This window comes from Protopterus annectens, chromosome 2.part1, assembly GCF_019279795.1.
Source record: "Protopterus annectens isolate FY-2018-M chromosome 2.part1, PAN1.0, whole genome shotgun sequence".
Classification (NCBI taxonomy): domain Eukaryota; kingdom Metazoa; phylum Chordata; order Ceratodontiformes; family Protopteridae; genus Protopterus; species Protopterus annectens.
In genome coordinates, this window is record NC_056729.1 from 1,467,074,180 (window position 1) to 1,467,093,632 (window position 19,453).

Genomic DNA, 19,453 nt, shown 5'->3' on the forward strand with positions numbered 1-19,453 from the left:
ATATATATATATATATATATATATATATATATATATATATATAAAACCAGGCACATCCAACAACTATAATGTCTACAGGGTTCCTCGCTAAAAGAATACAGGACACAAGTAATATGTTCTATGCAGACCACCTCAAAGCCCTCTGTAGATTGCACTGTACTTGTTCACTAGACTGTATATACAACATTTGTTCTATGTAATTAGTCTGAGCTACTCTGTTATTGCTTACATTTCCATATTTTTTGTTTGCAAAATGTTTTGTATTTCACATGGGCCAAATCTGAAAGTCATCAATATTGATCAGTGCAGGAAGACTTATGAATTTATGGAAATTTATAAATGAAACCAAGCAGCCGGAAATGCATACAAATAATCAGCAAATCAGATCAAGAATGGTTAATAAATGGGACTTCCAAGATGGCTTCACATTGAGTAACAGCTTAATTTCATCTCTCTCAGTGTGAAAACAGAAACCCAGCAGACAGAGTCAGTAAACTTGTATTTTTGGGTAAATTTTTGTAACTGGCTAGTAATTGCACTGCCTGGATGCCAAATCTAAAAGGTGAGGAGAAAACATTGACTGGGAAGAATTCTGCAGTTGTTTAGCAAAAAAAGCAGTGCAAGCTTCAGCGTTTGTGTAAGACGTGACTTCCAGCAACCTAGAGGAAAAAATAAGTCATACGTACTCAGAGATGACTGAAATAAACAAAACAATAAAGGAATTTATCAACTCAAATAACAAAAGGCTGGAAAAAAGGAAGAAGCTTTAAACAGATATTCAGATGAGGTGATAAAACTGCAAAAATCAGAAGTCTAAATGAAGAAAAGGCTGGCTCAATATGAGACTGCTCAAGAAGACATGTTTCAAAAAACACAAGAGAATTAAAGGGCAGAGCACATAAGGAAAACTTGACATTTTCTGCTATACCAGAGAAATTGGAAGGAACAGACTGTATTAATTTTATGAAAGCACAAATAAGCAACTGGACTGTCATTCCACATCAGGAGTTGTTAATAGAAAGGCTGCACATCATGTGTTTGCTCCAAACCTGGCCATGAGAAAGCAGCCTTGACCTTCAATAGTAAAGATGCAATCCTGCCAGCAGAAAAAGTTGATTCTGACAAAACTGTGCCACAAGGACAAAGTACTAAAAGTAGGAAACTGTAGAGTGTGGAAAACATTACTCAGTGCACACTAGACAATACTGAATACAATAAAGCTCTCCTCTAGCAAATAAATAAGTAAATACTTGCAGAAACAACCCTGTATCTGGTTCTCATGTCTATATGGAGGCAACCTGATAAACAGCAATAAAAACAGAATACTTCTTTCTTTTAATGACTTTCTTTCAATAGCTAGGAGATAATCTTTTCTGAAAACATTCAAGTGTTTTCTCATTCTAGGAGAGCAATAAAGATAAGACAAAACCAAACAACACTTAGTAGAAGCACAGGCTGTACCATGCATCTTATCATAGATAACTTTAATTTTAGGTTAACCCAAATCTGTCAGTTTAAGACAACTGTTCCTATCAGGAAGGAAAAAACTTCAATATCTGAAGATATACATAGTTTTGTGTGTTAATATTAAGTTAATATGTTTTTGGAGTCTGTTTTTTTGTTTGTTTGTTTGTTTGTTGGCTTTTAATAAAAACAAAAAGTTTTGTAAAATATGACATAGAATCAAATGGATAGGAAAGAAACAACTGTATAAAAGATGAACACGCCAAACATAAGTTTGTGCATGTAACACAAAAGTTGAACTAGATACTTAAAAAAACTGTTACAAATAAAATGTGGGAATAATAACTTTTTTAACATAATGAGCCTTTCTATATTATCTTTAAATGTTAAAGGTCTCACAGATATATACAAAAAAGAAAGAGCAGTAAATTATAATAAAAATGTAGAGTGCAAATAACTATGCTAGAGGAAACGTTTTTGGAAAGAACTGAATATGTGAATTTCATAAAGAAAGGTTTTCAGGATGGCTATTCAGCAGAATACCTGAGAAAAAGGATAAGAGGAGTACTTATATTAATTGCAATAGGAGCTCCAATAGTGACAGAAGAGGATAAAAAAAAAAAGATAAAAAGGGGCTATTGGCAAGGAATGAGGATTACACTGGGAGAAAATCAGTTTTCAACAGTGAATATTACTTATAGGTGGGGGACTGGAATTTGATTTTCAGCAGGGAAGAAGTGTTTGAGGGCGCAAAAGGGAAAATATAACAAAGAAGTGTAGATTTTCTGAAGAAATTTATTAAAATATTCGGCATGGAAGAAGTGAATTCAGTAGTAGGAGTGTGGACTGAATTTACAGATTATTCCCAAGGATACAAAAACGGTGCTAGGCTAGACAGTTATTTTCACAGGAACATGTGCATTTAATTGAATGCTTTGATACGCATCCAATACCCATTTCAGATCAATAACTAAAATAAAAATGAGACACTGGCACTTTCCCACCCGTTGAAAAAAAAAAGAGGAATTTAAGGAATGGGTGGGAATTGGAAATTATTCTGGAGTCATTAGAGAAGGCAGAAATTTCTTCTGAAAATATAGCAAGGGAGTGAGATAAAATTAAAGTGGAGTTTAAAAATAGGGTGGAAATAAAAGAAATGTGCTGCGGTAGCATTGTCGTCTCACAGTAAGATGCTGGTCAGTTCGATTCTCAGCTAGAGCGTCTTCTGCATGGAGACATGCGTGAATGGGTGTACCTTCGTTGAAGGTTGTGCATCGGGCCTGGCAAGCCGGTATGTAAAAATCAACTGCCAATCATTAGCAGACCGGAGTTCCGCTGTGGCGGCCCCTAACCGGGAAAAGCCGAAAGACACATATGGTTAAGAAGTAACAAGAATTATTTAGAGGACCTGATACAGGTTGAAGTATTGCAGAATAGGGGGAATCTCACAGAACAAGAAGAGGAGCAATTACAAAATACAACAAAAAATAAAGGAATATCTCAATAACATGCATGAGTTTAGAAAGACTGCTGTTAAGCAACTGTTTTTTTTAAAATAACTCCATAGCACAAAAACTTTTAGCACAAGGACTCAGGCAACAGAAAGTAGAAACTGTCGTCACCAAGCTTAAAGAGCATATAACAAGGAAGAAAACAGAAAATCCTGCGGAGGTACTAGAAATATTTTGGAAATTTTATGAAAATCTCTATAAAGCAGAGAAATATGGAAATCAAGAAAAGGTACAAATGGAAATGTTTATGAAAAAATTAAATCCACTAAGATTAGAGGTAGATGAGGCTCAATTACTAACAGGATACAAGGAGATAAGATAAACATGGCAATGCATAACCAAGATACAGGAAAGTACCCAGGAATAGATGGAATTCCTGTGGAAGTTTAAAAGCTAGGAGGGAAAAAACTGATAAACATCTGGAAGGTTTTGTTTAATAGTATTTTAAGAGGAGGAGAAGCACCAACATCCTGGAAGAAAGCAGTGATGACTATAATACCTAAAGGGGGTAAAGACCATCAGATCCAGCTTCATATTGGTCCATTTCAATTCTCAGCCAAGATTATAAAGTGTGTATGTCTGTAATGGCTAAAAGAATGGCAAAGGTGACGTCAAAACGGTTAGATATGGATCAATGTGATTTTGTGGAGGGGAAGCAAACGTTTGACAACATTAACAGAACAATGATAATCCAGAGGGAAGCAGAATACAAGAAAATACAGCTGGTGTTGGTGGGCCCTCATACACAGAAAGCATTCAAAGGAGTAAGCTAATTTGTTTCTGAAAGTGAAGTACTCCCTGCAGTTTCTGAACTCATGAGTCACGATGCTTCAAGCTATTGTAGTGAAAGCCTCCTCTGCCAAGTTCAAAGCTGAGAGTAGGCCTTCTAAGAAATGTGAGAGCATTTTGGTTGACTGATCTTAAGAAGTACATTATTGTTCCAACACAGAATTTGGCGGCAAAGTATGGGTACTAAACTGAGAACATTAATTTGAATGTTAAAAGTGGTCAGCAAGACTGTGGCTCCGACAGTTATGGATAGCTAACTGACTCTAGACAAGAAGTCAGCCATTAGAACCACTGATGCAGTCACTATTCCAGATTCAGAAATCACCCCAAATTAATCAGTTTGGGTCTTCTAACAGCATTCAGTACAATCTTGCACAAATGTCTTTGCATCCCCAGACAGACAATAAATAAAGGTGATATATTCTTGTTGCACAAACTGCAAAATATCTAAATGAGTTTGGTAGCTGTGCTGAAGACAGGTTAGATATAGAATGGCTCCAAAACAAAACTGCAGTCCCTAACACAGAGTCTTACTTTACCTAGTACAATAAATAAGGCAAATGATGGAGATCCCTTGAGGGACATGTTAGAGAGTAATGATTTGCTGAAATGCACAAAACTTATCTGTTATTGAAGTTTTGTGCTAACAATGGATTGTCCACAATGAACACAATGCCTGAGCCCAAGGGTAATCATAGGTATATCTAGTACTAGAGCAGACTGGCTTTCACTGTGGGGAGAGAACACCAGGATGCTTGGAAAGGAGACTTCATCCAATACCTGAGCTTCAAATTCAGGAGGAATAATCCAGACTATGTATGGAGTACAGAACAGTGGAACAATTATGTCCTTACTCAGATACTAGAGGGATTGTTGAGTTTGCTAATACTGTTTCTATATACTTTATGAACCAAAAGTAGTACCCAATGTCTTGTGACATTTCAGAAACAGTTCATACCATGGCTACTGTTGCTGCATGCCATTTGGTCATGGATGTTGTAAACTAAGAGTTCTAACTCTACTGTCAGAGTTCATCAGAATGCATTGAAGATGGCCTTATGATTCCACCAAGGTTGCTTCTTGTATACTCTCCTATTCGTGATTTCTATGCACAGTGTATCAACTAATGAAGTTCAGAAAATATCCAATTTGGTTATGTGAAAACTGTTTTCAACTTATGCATGATGTCCTCTTAACCACAGGTAACCACAATGTGGGATTTGCACTACAGCATTTTGTTAATGAATGAAGTGAAAGTGAGCACCTCCAAAATGGGAAGCATGGTTCTCTACTGGGAAAGAGTGGACTGCTTTCAGCAGCTGAGAGGATAACTGCCTCAGTGAAAGAGTTTAAGCATTTTGGAATCTTACTCATGACAGAGTATAAAGAGGATTATGACTGTTGACCATCACATCTACAGTAGTGAGGAAATCATTATGTGTTGTGCAACGTATAAACAAAAGTATGACATCTATGCCACCTATTATCCTCTAACTCTAACCTTTCCCGTCTCTGGAACTCACTCCCACCATGCATCCGTACCACCTCTAATCACTACATATTCAAAAAATCTCTTCATTCACATCTCAGGTCCCAATGGGATTGTTCTTGCTCCCACCCCTCATAAATATATGGTATCTTACCTCCTGTATACTTTGAGACTTAACTTTACCTAACAAAGCATGTTTCCCTTATGAACAATTACTCTGTAATGTAATGTTGTGTTCCTTCTCCAACACAACTCTGCTATGTAATTCACCTTATTGTCTCAGCTCACGTACTTCACATTAATCTTCATTTATTGTTTGTTTTGAATGCTTCTTGAATTTTTCTGAGCTAAATGTTTTTTCCACTACTTGTATAAACTAATAATATTTAGCAATCTTGTGTATGTAACTAAGTTTTGTCTGTGCTGGAGCTTTTCTCCCCAGGACTCCATTGAAAATGGGTTCTTTTGGCCCAATGGACTATCCTGGTAAACCAACTGCAAATAAAAAAATAAAAAAATAAATAAATGCCCAAGGAGGTCATACGTCTGATGACCTTTTGGTATGATATTCCATAACTGGAATGTCTACAGAGCTTCCCCATTTAAAGAATACAGGGCACAAGTAACATGTCCTATGCAGACCACCTCAAAGCCCTATCCCTGTATCCAGTCTCCTATAGGCTGTTGAGGGGAGATCTATGCCTGGCATACAAGGCATTGTCAGACTCCACCCTGATCAGCCCCCTGCAAATCGGCAAAACAAACAGCACCAGTATTACCTGTTCCAAAGACTTACACCTTGCCTGTGATATAAATAGCACCTGCTGGAGACAAAGGTATGTATCCTAGAGACTAGCCCTTGTCCGGAACAGGCTCCCCATCCATGTGAAGCACAGTTCCTCCCTGACCCAACTGAAATGTAACTTGGACAACTGGATGGGGAACAGGAATTTCATCTCTGGTTTGGCACCTATGTCTCCAATGGTCACAAACAGTCCATAAATGCTTCATGTCCTTATCCCCCAAGTCCCTGTTTATGCTTATCAAGGGTACAAGAACTTGTCAGAGATTTGGCATGCATAGAAGTAAGAGATGTGCCATACAATACAGCACTCAGTTAACCGTACGTAAGGCTAGAGAAGTAGACTGGTAATGAGCTCTGAGAAGTGACAAAGATCGAGATCAGAGATACAAGCAGTGGAAATAGGATTCCTTTACATGGTTAATGAACTCACTCTCCATAACACAGTCAGGAGCTCTGCAATTTTGGAGTGTCTTGGGCTACAGCTGCTGCTCCAACAGGTTAAGAGGAGACCGTTGTCATGATCTGGGCACTCTGCGGAGATGCCCATTTACTGCCACCCGCAGACATAGTCTAGGGGGCACTCTGTGAAGATGCTCACTTGCTGCTACTTACAGGATATGAATTAGGCACAGGTATTGAGAGGAAGCCTTTAATGGAGTAGCATAATACAATGGGAACAAAAAAGGACGAAAAGCCAGCATGAGGTCCCACTCAAACATTACATAGTATAATGAATTGTAAATTATACATCAGAGCAAAATAATTACATATAATCTGACTATAAGATGATAAAATTATGATAAAATCAAGTCCAGAAATATAGAAAGATTAAGTAATGGGCCAGATTACAATAGACTTACTCTCAATGTAAATGACTAATTACATTGACAGCAGGTCATTTGGAATCTAGTCCCCGGTGTAAGCCTGCTTATAGATAGGTCTTGCACCGAAGTAAGTCACTTACACTGAAGGCAAGTCTTTTGGAATCAGGGCATACTTACACTTTTGGGAACTGGCCCATATGTAGGCATGAATGCCAAAGCTCATTATTATGATTACAGTAGATATTGCAACAGGACTGTCAATATAGCATTGCTGAAGTAAGTGCTGTCTTTTTGAGCTCCATGATTGGGAAACACAACTGCAGAGGAAAAAAAGCAGCGATTCTGAAATACTACCTATCCAATAAATAAAATACATATGTCTGAAAGGAAGGCAATCACCAAGGAAAAAAACAAGGTAAAAGGGTCTCCTCAGCTAGACAGAACAGAGAGAGAGAGACAGAGAGAGAGAGAGAGAGAGAGAGAGATCTTCCCCAGAGGAAGAAAGTGTGGAAACCTGTCAGGAAAGTAAACTGAGAATGGAGGACGTGGGAGAAGTTCCGTCTGCCTCCACTAACAAGAAGACCGATCAGATGTAAGCTGAATTTTTTAAACATCATCAAAATGTTGGCAGACTACATAGTCATGACAAATAAAAAGATGGTGGAAGTGGAAGAGGTTCTATCCAGAAATATGGAGAAGATAATGATTTAACAAGAAGTGAATAAGGATGATAAGAGGTCTTGGCAGAACATGTTAAGTGCTGGGAGTCATTGTCATAGAAAATGCTCGAGATGGAAAACAGATCAAGGCGAGAGAAACTAAAGTTTATGTAAATACCACTGGGAAAGGACTGTAAGACATTTAGCAAGATTGCATACATCAGTGGATGGGGTCCCATAATGGAGATAAAGACAGAAAGAGCGCACATGGTATATACTACCAGAGCAAGAAAAGGAAGAAGACCACTTCTAATCATTGTGAAACTGGAAACTTATCATCCAAAGGAAGACATCCTGTCAAGCCTATGGAAGAAAGGGACTCTGATCAAAACTGTAGTCTCTGGAATTTATACTAACAACAACTATTTTAAGTAGACGAAAGAAAGAAAAACAGGTTGCTTTCATTCCATTTCAAGAAGACCAAAAAGATGAATCTGAGGTTTATATTACTATACCCAGCTAGCTTTAGAGTTTAAGCTCTACAGACTGTTTTTATACCCCCAAAACGTATTACATGATTTGAATAAAAGGGAGAAAGAATTAGAGACAGTCCAGAATGATAATGGGAAACCAAAGCACACAAATAATCCCGAGAGAAAGACTTCCTATGAAACCCATTCCATTATTTCAAATGAAAATGATGGGGGAAATAAGAAAACATACAAAGAGGATCAAAGACATGAACAAGAAGAGATTGATGGAAGTAGTCCAGCAGGAAAACAAGGAACACTCTTAAACCACTGGGGAAAGAACGGATGAAGAGCAACGGAAAACTACTCTATTACAAGGACTTGTGTGTATATTGCAGGCAATTTGCTCACAGCAGGGAGTCAGACACTGTGGGTATAACCACTATAATAAAACTCTATTGCCTTATAGAAGTTCTCCTTGGAACATATGTTAATGTGAAAGACAGCAGCAAAATTTAATGCTTCAGGTTTTGGACACAGATTTGTATGTAAGAGATATACAACAGAAAATCAATCTTTGCCCGATATGACTAATCAAATGTAGTAGCAGGTTGTATACAGCCCTCTCAAGTGGCATGCAGTAATAAGGTATAGTTGAAAAGGTATTAACTATGGCATTCATATAGTTCCCCCTTAAAAGTAAATGAGAGAGGTGCGATCTTCACTCTAAAATAAACAAGAAGGTTACTGTGTTGATCCCTTAGCCAGATGGCTCCATAAGATTTAGTAATGATGTCTGGAACTTGAATGAGATATTCAGATCTGACACCCATCCAATACCCAAAGTAAATTAGCTCATAGACAGTCCAAGTAAAGCAAAAGTTTTTGAATACCTCAATTTTGTCCAAGGGGTACTGAAGCAAAAAACAATACACTACTTCCTACCCCTGACTGTCATTTTCATTATACTGTCTTATTCACTGGACTTCATGGAGCTCCTATCACTTTTCAAAGGCTCACAAATTAAGTTCTAAAATTTCATGGTAGGTGCTCATCTGCATACCTCGATGATGTAGAAGGCTGGGAGTCATATTTAGCCAAAGTATAAGCTCTGGAGTACTCTTAAGATAGGCAGGGCTTACAGTTATGCTGCCATAAGTCAGCTTTGTATGACAAAAACAAAATATTTACTATACGTGATTGGGATGGGGTGATTAGAACCAAACAAATTACAAAACATAAGCCATCAAAAACTGTCACATATCCAGCAAGAAATGACAAACAAAAACATTTTTAGTCTACCAAGCTACAAGAGAAAGTTTCATGACCATTTTGGAAAGAAAAGCAGTAACAAGTAGAATTTCAACTGTTCTTTGAACATTTACAGACTAACACTCTTGGTGTGTCTTTTACTTATAATTTTCACTATTCATTATTTGAACGTCTATGTGTATGTAAGTGATCGGCAAATATATTCCACTTTTTATAGAAAAACCTACTTCTGCAAATACTTTTTTTTAAATAAAACAAAAAAAAAGCAGGTAAACCACCTGAACATGAAACTTTAAACCATAAAGAAAGGTGGCAAGCTGACTAGCATGCTATACGCAAATGGAGGAACAAGAATGTAAAATCACAGCATAAAATACTTTATTGGGACATGCAGATTTAGCCCTTTCATCTTCCCATTTAATAAATTTACTTCCACATGCAAAGTTTTTGAGAGCTAGGAATTTGTCCAACTGGGCAAAGCCCATTTTCAGCAGAGGCCCAGGAAGAAAAGCTATTCATGACAAAATAATTTTTCCTGTTTTTTTTTTTTTTTTTTTTTTTTTTTTTAACCAAAAGCTACATTACATAAATAGTTCTTAAGACATCTAGATACAAGCAGGTAATTGTTCTGCAGTGACACTATATAAAGATAAAACAAGATTTTTTTTCTGTTGTGACAATATACATGACATTAAATTCTAAGTATTTAGTATGCAATTTATGTGCAAAATATGCAACAAGCAGACATTAAATATGACATAAGATTTGGTTAAGGTGAGTTACAGTACAGATTGTTAGGAATAAATATAATTGAGGCAAAGAGTATGAAACAGTCTGAAAGTATACAGCAGTTAAAGCTAGAAGAGGGAGAAAGGCATTGTATAGCTGACGAGTCAAGGATAGTAGGGTGCTTACAGACATAGAACCTGGTTAAAAGTAAGTGGTGATGAGTATTTGAATGAGATGTATAAAATCTGGCATTTGGAGCAGAGGTTAAAGCTATGAGCTGTAGTTATTGCGAAACAAGGTTTGATTCCATAAATGGCCTACTGTTTGACCATGATCAAATCAATTAACCAGGCAGTGTTTGGAGGCAACTGGGAATTTGAGTTAGGCTCTTCAATGATCCCCTGGACTCCAAGCCAAATAACTACTTATGACCTATGAACCCACGTGGCAAAAAAAAAATCAGAAAAAATTGAAATGTAAAGGGAGGATTAAGGTAATAAAAAAATTTGGGAAGACTGACAGAAAGGTTTGTTGTGTAGAGGAGGACATAGATTATAAAGGGCTTGCATGTATGAGCTGACAAAGGAAAATGGAGTTACCCAGATGAGGAGCATGAGCACAACCAGTGGTTTAGGTATTTTTAGGAAGGGCTAGAAAGCAGAAAATGTCATGGTGTGTTTCAGATACGTTGGGATTGTGTTACAGAATATATAATGAAAGTATAGCGAGTCACCTGTTGAGTTTTTAGACTTTGTTGCGATTAGAGTACTGCTGCAGGGCATCTTTTAGTGCTGGATATTTTTCTGATGCATGTATGAGACTGTATAGTAATATGTTAAAGTATGTTAAATAGTTAGATAGCTCAAGCCAGTTTAGTTGTTTCTGGGCTCTGCAATGATTAGCCTTATAGGTAAGATTGGGAAGAAATTTGGCTATTTTATCATAGCAGGTGGAGAGTTTAGCTCCAAGTGTAGTATTTAGGTTTACAAATTCAGCTGAGTCAGATAGTAGGGGTGGAAGAAGGTAGGTGGGTGCTAGTGTTTGTCATGCGTCATCTGTCAGGTAGTGACTGGATCTATAGAACAGAGTTTCTGGTGTGTTTTTTAATGACTTGTGATATGTGTTGGTTAAATTTGATTTTACAGTCAATTGTGACATGCAGAAGTTTTGCTTGGTTTACAGCTTCAGCTTTGTGTTGGTGGTGAACATTAGCTCTAGATGACTATCGCTGCTGAAGTGACACCCTGACTCCCATATGCAAAAATGGGTAAAGGGACTGTGGATGGATGGAGTTATTACTAAAGATTGTCTTGTGTGAGTAAAACAAGTTTCATATCTTAAATGTGTTGAATTTTTATACCTGTTGAGATACTAGCACTTCAGCTTAACAGCTTTCCAAGGTCCTAACAACCTCCCTACCTCTCTTCCTTTCAAAGTAATTCAAACATCTAATGAAACTATGGCACTCATCATTATTATTATTATTAAGTGTTCAGTGTACCAATACATGCATCAAATCTAATAAATATTATAATAAAACATATTAGATATTATAATTAATGTTTTATAATCAGTTTCTTATTCAACCCTTTAGGTTGTAATGTATACAATTTGAAAATCAACCACATCTTTCTTCTGTAAAATATCAGAAATATTCAAAAATAAGTCTGAACTTAAACAAACATATAAACATAATAGCCTCGCATCAGGTTTTGTGCCCACTGAATGGCGCACAGCAACAGTTATCCCACTCCACAAAGGGGGAGCCCCCACTGATCCCGGAAACTATCGATCTATTAGCCTGACGAGCCTGGTCTGCAAGGCCATGTAACTTATCATCATGGAACTCATAAACAAAGACATTGGTAACCTCCAAACTCTGGATCCCACCCAGTTCGGGTTTGTGAAAGGCAGATCATGCAGTTTGGGTTTGTGAAAGGCATATATCATGCCTCCTGAACCTGATCGACTTCTTTGAGGCAGTCACCAAAGCCATAGATGAGTGTAAGGTGGTCCACACAGCCTATCTTGACCTCGCCAAGGCTTTCAACACCCTCCCCCATGCTATAATTATAGCTAAACTCAGTAAACTAGGCATAAATCCCTACGTCACAAGATGGGTTGCCAACTGGCTCACTGACAGAACCCACACTGTAAAAGTTGCAGACTCCAAATCTGACCTCAAAGCAGTGACAAGTGGAGTACCACAGGGTTCCGTCCTGGGACCTCTCCTGTTTGGTATCTACTTCTCTGAAGTACAGGCTAACACAGAAGGCCTCTGGTTAACGAAGTTCGCCTCAAGCTCAATGCCAAAAAGTGCAGTGTCATCCCCTTTGGTAAAAGCTCTGTACCCATGAACTACCACATAGGCAGCAATCTACTTAACACTGAATATGTGATAACAGACCTTGGGACCCAGGTGGACAGTAGTCTCTCCTTTGATAGTCACATCGCCACAGTACTCAGGAATTCCTTCTACATGGCACACCTCATCATAAAGGTTCTCATCCAGGAAAAAAGGTCATTGTTCCCCTCTACTCGACACTCATTAGACCCATTATAGAGTACAATGCCCCTTTTGGAATGTACCTCACAAGACATCTGCAGCAGCTGGAAAGGCCACAGAAGTACCTCACAAAGAGGATTACTGGCCTCAAACAAATGCCCTACACTGACTGCCTCAAAAAACTCCAGCTTTACTCCGTAGCACATCGCCTACTCAAGAGGTGATCTCTGCCTAACATATAAAGCTGTGTCAAACCCAGAGCTGTTGGACATGCTACACCTAAAGAAATCCCAATCCCTCCGAGCTACACGCTTTAGGGACCTAAACCTTGTCACCACAATAAACAGGACATGCTGGAGAGCTAGATTCCTATCCCAGAGACTTCCCATACTCTGGAACAGGCTACCCATCTATGTCAAGCAAAGTTCTTCATTATCACTCTTCAAGAAAAATCTTGATGAGTGGATGGGAAATAGGAAATACACCCCGGGGACCACTTCCGTGTCTCTGCTCGACAGTGGCACAGGAAAACAACTTACTTGGTTGGCGTAAGCCAGGGAACCTTGTTGGCTAGGCTTACGTAGGCCCTTGGGCCGATAGCCTAGTACTTACCTATGAACCTATACTTGGCAAGCCCAACTCATGAAAGTGTGTGAATTTTACTACAGAAATTTAGGCTTGCCAAGCATCTCAACAACTTTGCAATCACAGCCTGCTCCCTGATAGACCTTACAAAAGGTAAGGTCCCTCCATCTAGTTAGGATAGATTCTACCAGCAGACAAGTCTTTCAATCTGGTGATAATTTTTGTTCGGAAACAGTTTTAGTTGCACCTTGATTTAAATAAGCCATTTTGTTGTAGGCAACAACACATCTGAAGTGGGGTTAGGAGCTGTGTTATCTCATAAAATAAGTGGTGAAGAATACCCAGTCAGGAAACTCAGTAAGGTTAAAACTAGGAATTCTGCCATATAACAGGAATGACTCACTGTTAAGAGGCACTCACTTTCATACCTCTCAACTACTTAGTGCAATAAATCTGTACAAAGCCAAAATAATGTTGGGGGGGGGGTCAAAAATAGGGACAGATTTTAAATATTGCTCTTATACACTTAGACAGTTGCTACAATAATCAGCATGCATTCTCTGAAGGAAGTGAAGTGTGAAACTTAAATGTCACTATTTAGTGACTTCAATACTTGGGGATTTGCCAGAAAACCACACATTTCATGAGGAACAGACCAAAAATATGTGGCATAAATTGGGACCATTAAGAGGTATGCTCACTGCTGTAAAATAGTACTTACTGGGCACAACGTCACAATGGTAACTGTACAAATAAAGGGATAACAATGCCAAATTATGCAGCCGGGCTTTATTTGTGCAACCCTTTAAGTATGTTATTAAACATAAGCCATGCAACAAAACACAAATGAGGACAGGTTATCCTGTTCCTATAACCCACCTCAGTTAGGGCAGAATGGGAGGAGGGGTAGTAATATGCTGGAGGGGGTCACTTTGGCAGAGACAGTTTCACTTGTGTAATATGCTTATATACTATGAATTATGGTAGTAAAATCATGTAACAGACAGCCACAATGTGTATACACTAGATAATATGGTAATGAAGTATTGTAGCAACCAGTCAAATGTAAAAGACCTGCAGCTTTACTGTTGAAAGAAAGGTCTCTAGGCTAAATAGAGACATTTATCTCTCTCTTGAAGAGGGACTTGCAACATTAACAGTGCAAACTCTTGAAGGCTATAATAATCAAAAGAGGCTGTGGAATTACCAGTGGAGTACTAGGAGTTTTCCTGTGGATTCTCCAAGAAACGTAGTTGTGGATATATCTAGAGATTATAGGCAGACTATTCTAAGCTGCAGCATCAACAAAAGGAACTACATGGACTTCTAAGTTTCTGAAAGACTTTAAAATCTAAACTGAACTCTAAGTGAAATCAATAATATGCTTTTTTCTTTTGATGAACACAACTGAATATGCACATTTTAAAACTGCTTTTACTGCAGTATAAACTAAACCTCTGTATAAAGTGTGATTAATACACTTTTGAACCACTTATCAAATGTAAAACCTGTCTTAACTATGTAAACACAATTGTTAAAATATCTTTTTTTTTAGTCCAACATTTGTTTTGTCCACAACCAGAGTCATGAATGAAAGGATCTTAGTGCCAAGCCATTCACCTATTTTTCAAATAAATGCATAAATACATACATGTATACATCATGCTCCACCAAATCATGGGTGTACCTAAAGTTACCTGCTGGTATCAATTAAAAAAAAAAACAGAATAAGACACAATGCAATTTCTGTTTTGTTAGCCCCTCACTTTCACTGTAATAGACTTATCTATAAAATACAAGAGGGGATAAAGGGAGGCCATACCTGCTTACAAATAACACTAAGGGCAAAAATGAAGAGCACATGCATTTAAACATGGGCAAAATATAATGTCCCACTAACTACAGACTCAGGAAAATGATGATGACTGTTTTGTAAAGACACAAAGCCCACTTCAGCTCCCTCACCTTTGTTGATATTCTTAAACTAATGTGCAAATACCTTGTGGATAGTGGTAAAGAGTCATCAGAATCATGTACAAATTATATTATTTATTTAATTGATTTACTTTTATTGTGGAATAAATTCATCATATGTAATGTCATGATAGATAACATGTTCATTAAACTACAAAACCATTGACTAAAGTGCAAATATGAAGTTCATTTAATGAAACATTTTAAAACTGTAAACAAATATTAACTAATGTAAACAAATTAAATGTTTATAATTATCAACTTTTATCTTCAGCTTCGCACTGCATCACTTCCACCAAACAATATTTTAATGATGCCGATATTTAGTAAGTTGGATTAATTTCCACTTTTCTGTGAAAATACTAAGACATTCCAGAATGTGGACTATATAACTAAGAGTTTATGAAATCTAGTACTTCATGCTGGTACTCATTTTTCACTGCATCTTAAAAATTAAAGAAATGTCATGTTTGTCACTGCAGCTTGTATTATTTATTGCTATTTATTACTTGTAAAATTAAAGCTGTCAGTTTGCCTTTGAGTATTCTGTATTTAGAATCTGCTCTGTGTGTGTCCTTTGAAAGTTGACATCTTGAACAGGACTTCTTTTACCTTCCATCTTAATGCTTGTTGGGACAACCACTGTTTTCCAATGACTCATAAAATGGTTATTGGAAAATGAATAACTCATAATGCTTTTATAACAGACTTCCCTCTGTGGGAATGCACAGTATGCTCTTAGCACAGTCTACTTCTCACAAAAGGACATTTACAGTGCCACTGGAAACCTCCACTACTAAATAGTGAAACTAAGGGTGTCAGGCAATTTGAGGTTCTGGGAGATCATTCCACCAGCAGAATGAATGTAATGTGGGAGGAAATGTTTTTATGAAGGCAAACCAAGGAAGCAAGACAAAATATAATGGATACCAGCAATATAGCTCCCAACCTCTCAGCACCAGACTCAGGGACAATGCCAAAAATATAAATAAATAAAGCCCCCAAATCAGGGAGGCTTCCTAAATATTAGCACAGTGGGTAAGTTGATGAAACAATAGACTAATTAACACATATGGTTATGTAAAATAAATCTATAACTATAATGAATGTCACTATTTGTTGATTATAATCCATTTTTTTCTCAAAGTGTCTCTGATTTTAGGACACCAAGATTACAAGTCAAAATCAGGGATGGGTGAGAGGTATGTAGGGAAAACTGGATATTTTGTAAAGATATACTAAAACGTGAAAGAAATAGCCAGTGAAAATCAGCTGGTGAGATATACATTTTGGGAGAGGATGAATAGTATTACTGATCTACAGCATACATTCTACTTGGGGAAGAAGAAATGTCATAGCAAAAAAAATATTCAGTACAAAATGAGACCAATTCAGATGTCCGACGACATATAGAAACAAAATTCACGTTTCAAAATTACCCCGTATTCTGCAATTAGTGATGGAATTGTACAAAATACAACTCAAATGAACTGGGAAGACTACTGTCAATAAATGACAACGATTTGTAGTAGACGACACAACTCTACTACGTTTGCAAAACTATGTAGATCACATCAAAATTTCTAAAGCACAGTAATGCAAGACCAGAATAAACAGCAAACAACATTACTAATTAGGACTGCCGACGTACTTTCGCCGCTGCTAAAAGGACATTACAGCTAAAGACTAAAACAGTGTTTCAGTCATCTCATGGCCATAGCAAAGATGTCAAATGTGACACGCGGCATCCCCGCAAACCTTAATGTGTTAACTTCTGACGAAAAGATAGACATCACAGTCCCCCCAATTGACATAATTAACACTCTATACAGTCTACAAAATGATCTCTTTAAAAAAATCAGTATATATGGTCCCGCTTGATTAACGACTCAAATACTATTCCTCTTCCAAATATATTAATAGCGGCTTAGAAAGGCGGGTTTTGCTTCTTACCTTCATGGCTCTTAGATAATGCTACCAATGTAAACTTTCACAACCAGCTACACAGGCTTCCATTTCAATCCCACAATACAACGCGATAAAGCGTCGCATCACCCAGGGCAACCCGTGGCCGTTAACAAATCAGGAAAAAGAGGGAGGGAGGGCATATACTTTTAGAGCTGGTGCGATTGTGTGTCTGGTAGTTCGCAGCATTTTTTTCGGAAATTCCTTCAATTTCTCGTAATTGGTGGGGGGCATAGTTGTTCAATATTTAACACGCGCAATCAGTGACACGGTTTAAAATATCAGTACTGTTATCCTGACTTTCTTGAGTGGTTGACAGAATAAGAGCATGTGAATTAACGTGCTATTCTGACGTAAAAAGTCTGTAATTATTGTCATTATTTATTAACCGGAATCCACCATCTTTTAGTACCAAATCACCAGTTGGAGGAACAGAATTAGGGTTACCACCTGTCCCACTTTGTGAGGGACAGTCCCTCTTTGGGCAGTTGTGTCCTGACAAAAAAATATTAAAAATGGCAAATGTCCTGAGATTGTAGGACATATTATGTTCTATATTTTATGTAATAGTTGCATAAACAGTTATTCTGTATCTAAATACCTAAATGTTATAAGAAACAGAATAATCAACTAAAATGCTACAAGAATAAGCTATTATTTAGTCAAAAAAGTTAAGTTCTAGCCTTTGTACTGACCGTGGGTATGTGTCAGCCTGTAAAACCTGATGTTTGTCCTGAAAATGTCCCACTTTGGCCCTTTGAAAAGGTGGCAACCCTAGACAGAATGATATCTTGAGCCAAAAGCAGGGACATTTGAAATGTGTGGTGGGTGGAATTTGTTCCAGCACAGGGCATCAATCGTCAGCAGTAATGAAGAAGACCACTTGAACTTATAGCTCTGAACTTTCCATCTCTGAATACATACTTCTCCAGATGTTCGCAGAACGTCTAGATTTTTGCCTCAAAATTTCCGTCTGTTTTTCATAAAGTTTGTGGTTTTCTAGCAAATCACTAAGATGATCTGAGGAATGAAAGCAGTGGCCTGCTTCTCTTCTTGGGTTTGGTGCTAACACATTTTGCTTCCGGTGAGAGAAGAAGCAAAGGAGAAAGGAGTATTGTGTCCCAAAAGAGTGAAGCTTGTTGATACAGCATTAGTAGTAGCCATTCATGGGACTCCCCTCTTTTCATATTTATTTTTCAGTAAGTACAGCTTGATTTCTTTCTAACTTAAGAATATCTGCCCAAATACTTCACCCTTAAATTTTCAGGGCCTACGTATTAGTTTCCCCTCAAGTGTTTGGCAGTGCTCTGTACAGACTCAGACACCTTGCGTGACATTTTTCCTGTAAAAGGAATATATAAGGAAACAGCTCCAGTATTTAGTAATAATGATTATCCCTCCTGGCATGTCTAAAGGTCAGTTCCCTGTGCTTTCTCCTATTAACCTGGTGAACAAGGGCATTCTGAGGCAGTGTAGCAACTGCTTCATGTACACAGTTCCTCTCCTCTTACCTCCCGACATTCAGGCTTGTGAGAGATGCACTTATATATCCAAATTGGAAGCCATGCACTCTTAAGCCAAGACTGGAAGCAGCTGGTCAAGAGGAGAAGGTCAACACCTGCACCACACCACATGCAACAGATAGCTCTCCAGAACACCCACATCACAGCTCTCACATAAAAACACAAACCACACACCCACCTTCGTGGAGGTTGTCAATATAAATCTACCCAAACAGCATAGACCTTCAAGACAGAAACGCACTTGACCACCACAGCACAAACCACAGGACACATAGCTCACCTACACAGTGTGCCCCTCAACCTAAGCCTCTAAGGCAAAACAGCTTGCCCAACACACTAATCATAGGAGACTCGATAGTGAGGCACACTGATGTCCCACTCACGAGGTTGAATAAGGAGAAGGTAACAGTCAGCTGTCTATCAGGTACCAGAATTTGACACATAACACACGCACTCAGGTCACTCCACAACAAGTACAAATATGACTCTGTCACTGTCCATGTGGGTGTGAATTACCTGAGGCGCACCTCCCTGGACTACATGAAAAGAGACATGGAGGAGCTCTTGGATTATGTGGCCCAGACAGGTATGACCCTAGCCCTGAGCAGCAGCATCCTACCATCGCCCAGAATGATACGGCAGTTCAAGCAGAAAACAATTGACTTCAACAATTGGCTAAGTTTCTGGTGTCATTCTAAGGGGATCTAGTATCTGTCTGCTTGGGATGACATGATTGACAGACCTCGATGCTTTGCTAGAGATGGCCTGTATCTGTCACCCCTGGGTTTCCAGATACTGGCTAAGGCTTTTGCCACCCCTATAGTGCCTTTTTTAGGTGATGTTCCAAAGACCAAATTACCACTGTTGTTGTTGTTGTGTCTTTCGGCT

General features: G+C 38.1%; 1 protein-coding gene across 1 annotated transcript in view; it reads right to left on the reverse strand.

Annotated features, from left to right (window-relative positions):
• WDR19 (WD repeat domain 19) overlaps nucleotides 1–17,131 on the reverse strand; it is a 3,663,919-nt gene extending 3,646,788 nt beyond the window's left edge. The window contains exon 1 of the mRNA XM_044062937.1: nucleotides 17,031–17,131. Within this exon, the coding sequence (XP_043918872.1) occupies nucleotides 17,031–17,036 (6 nt within the window). The 5' untranslated portion in view covers nucleotides 17,037–17,131. The remainder of the gene's footprint in view (nucleotides 1–17,030) is intronic.
• Between the last annotated feature and the right edge of the window lie 2,322 nt (nucleotides 17,132–19,453).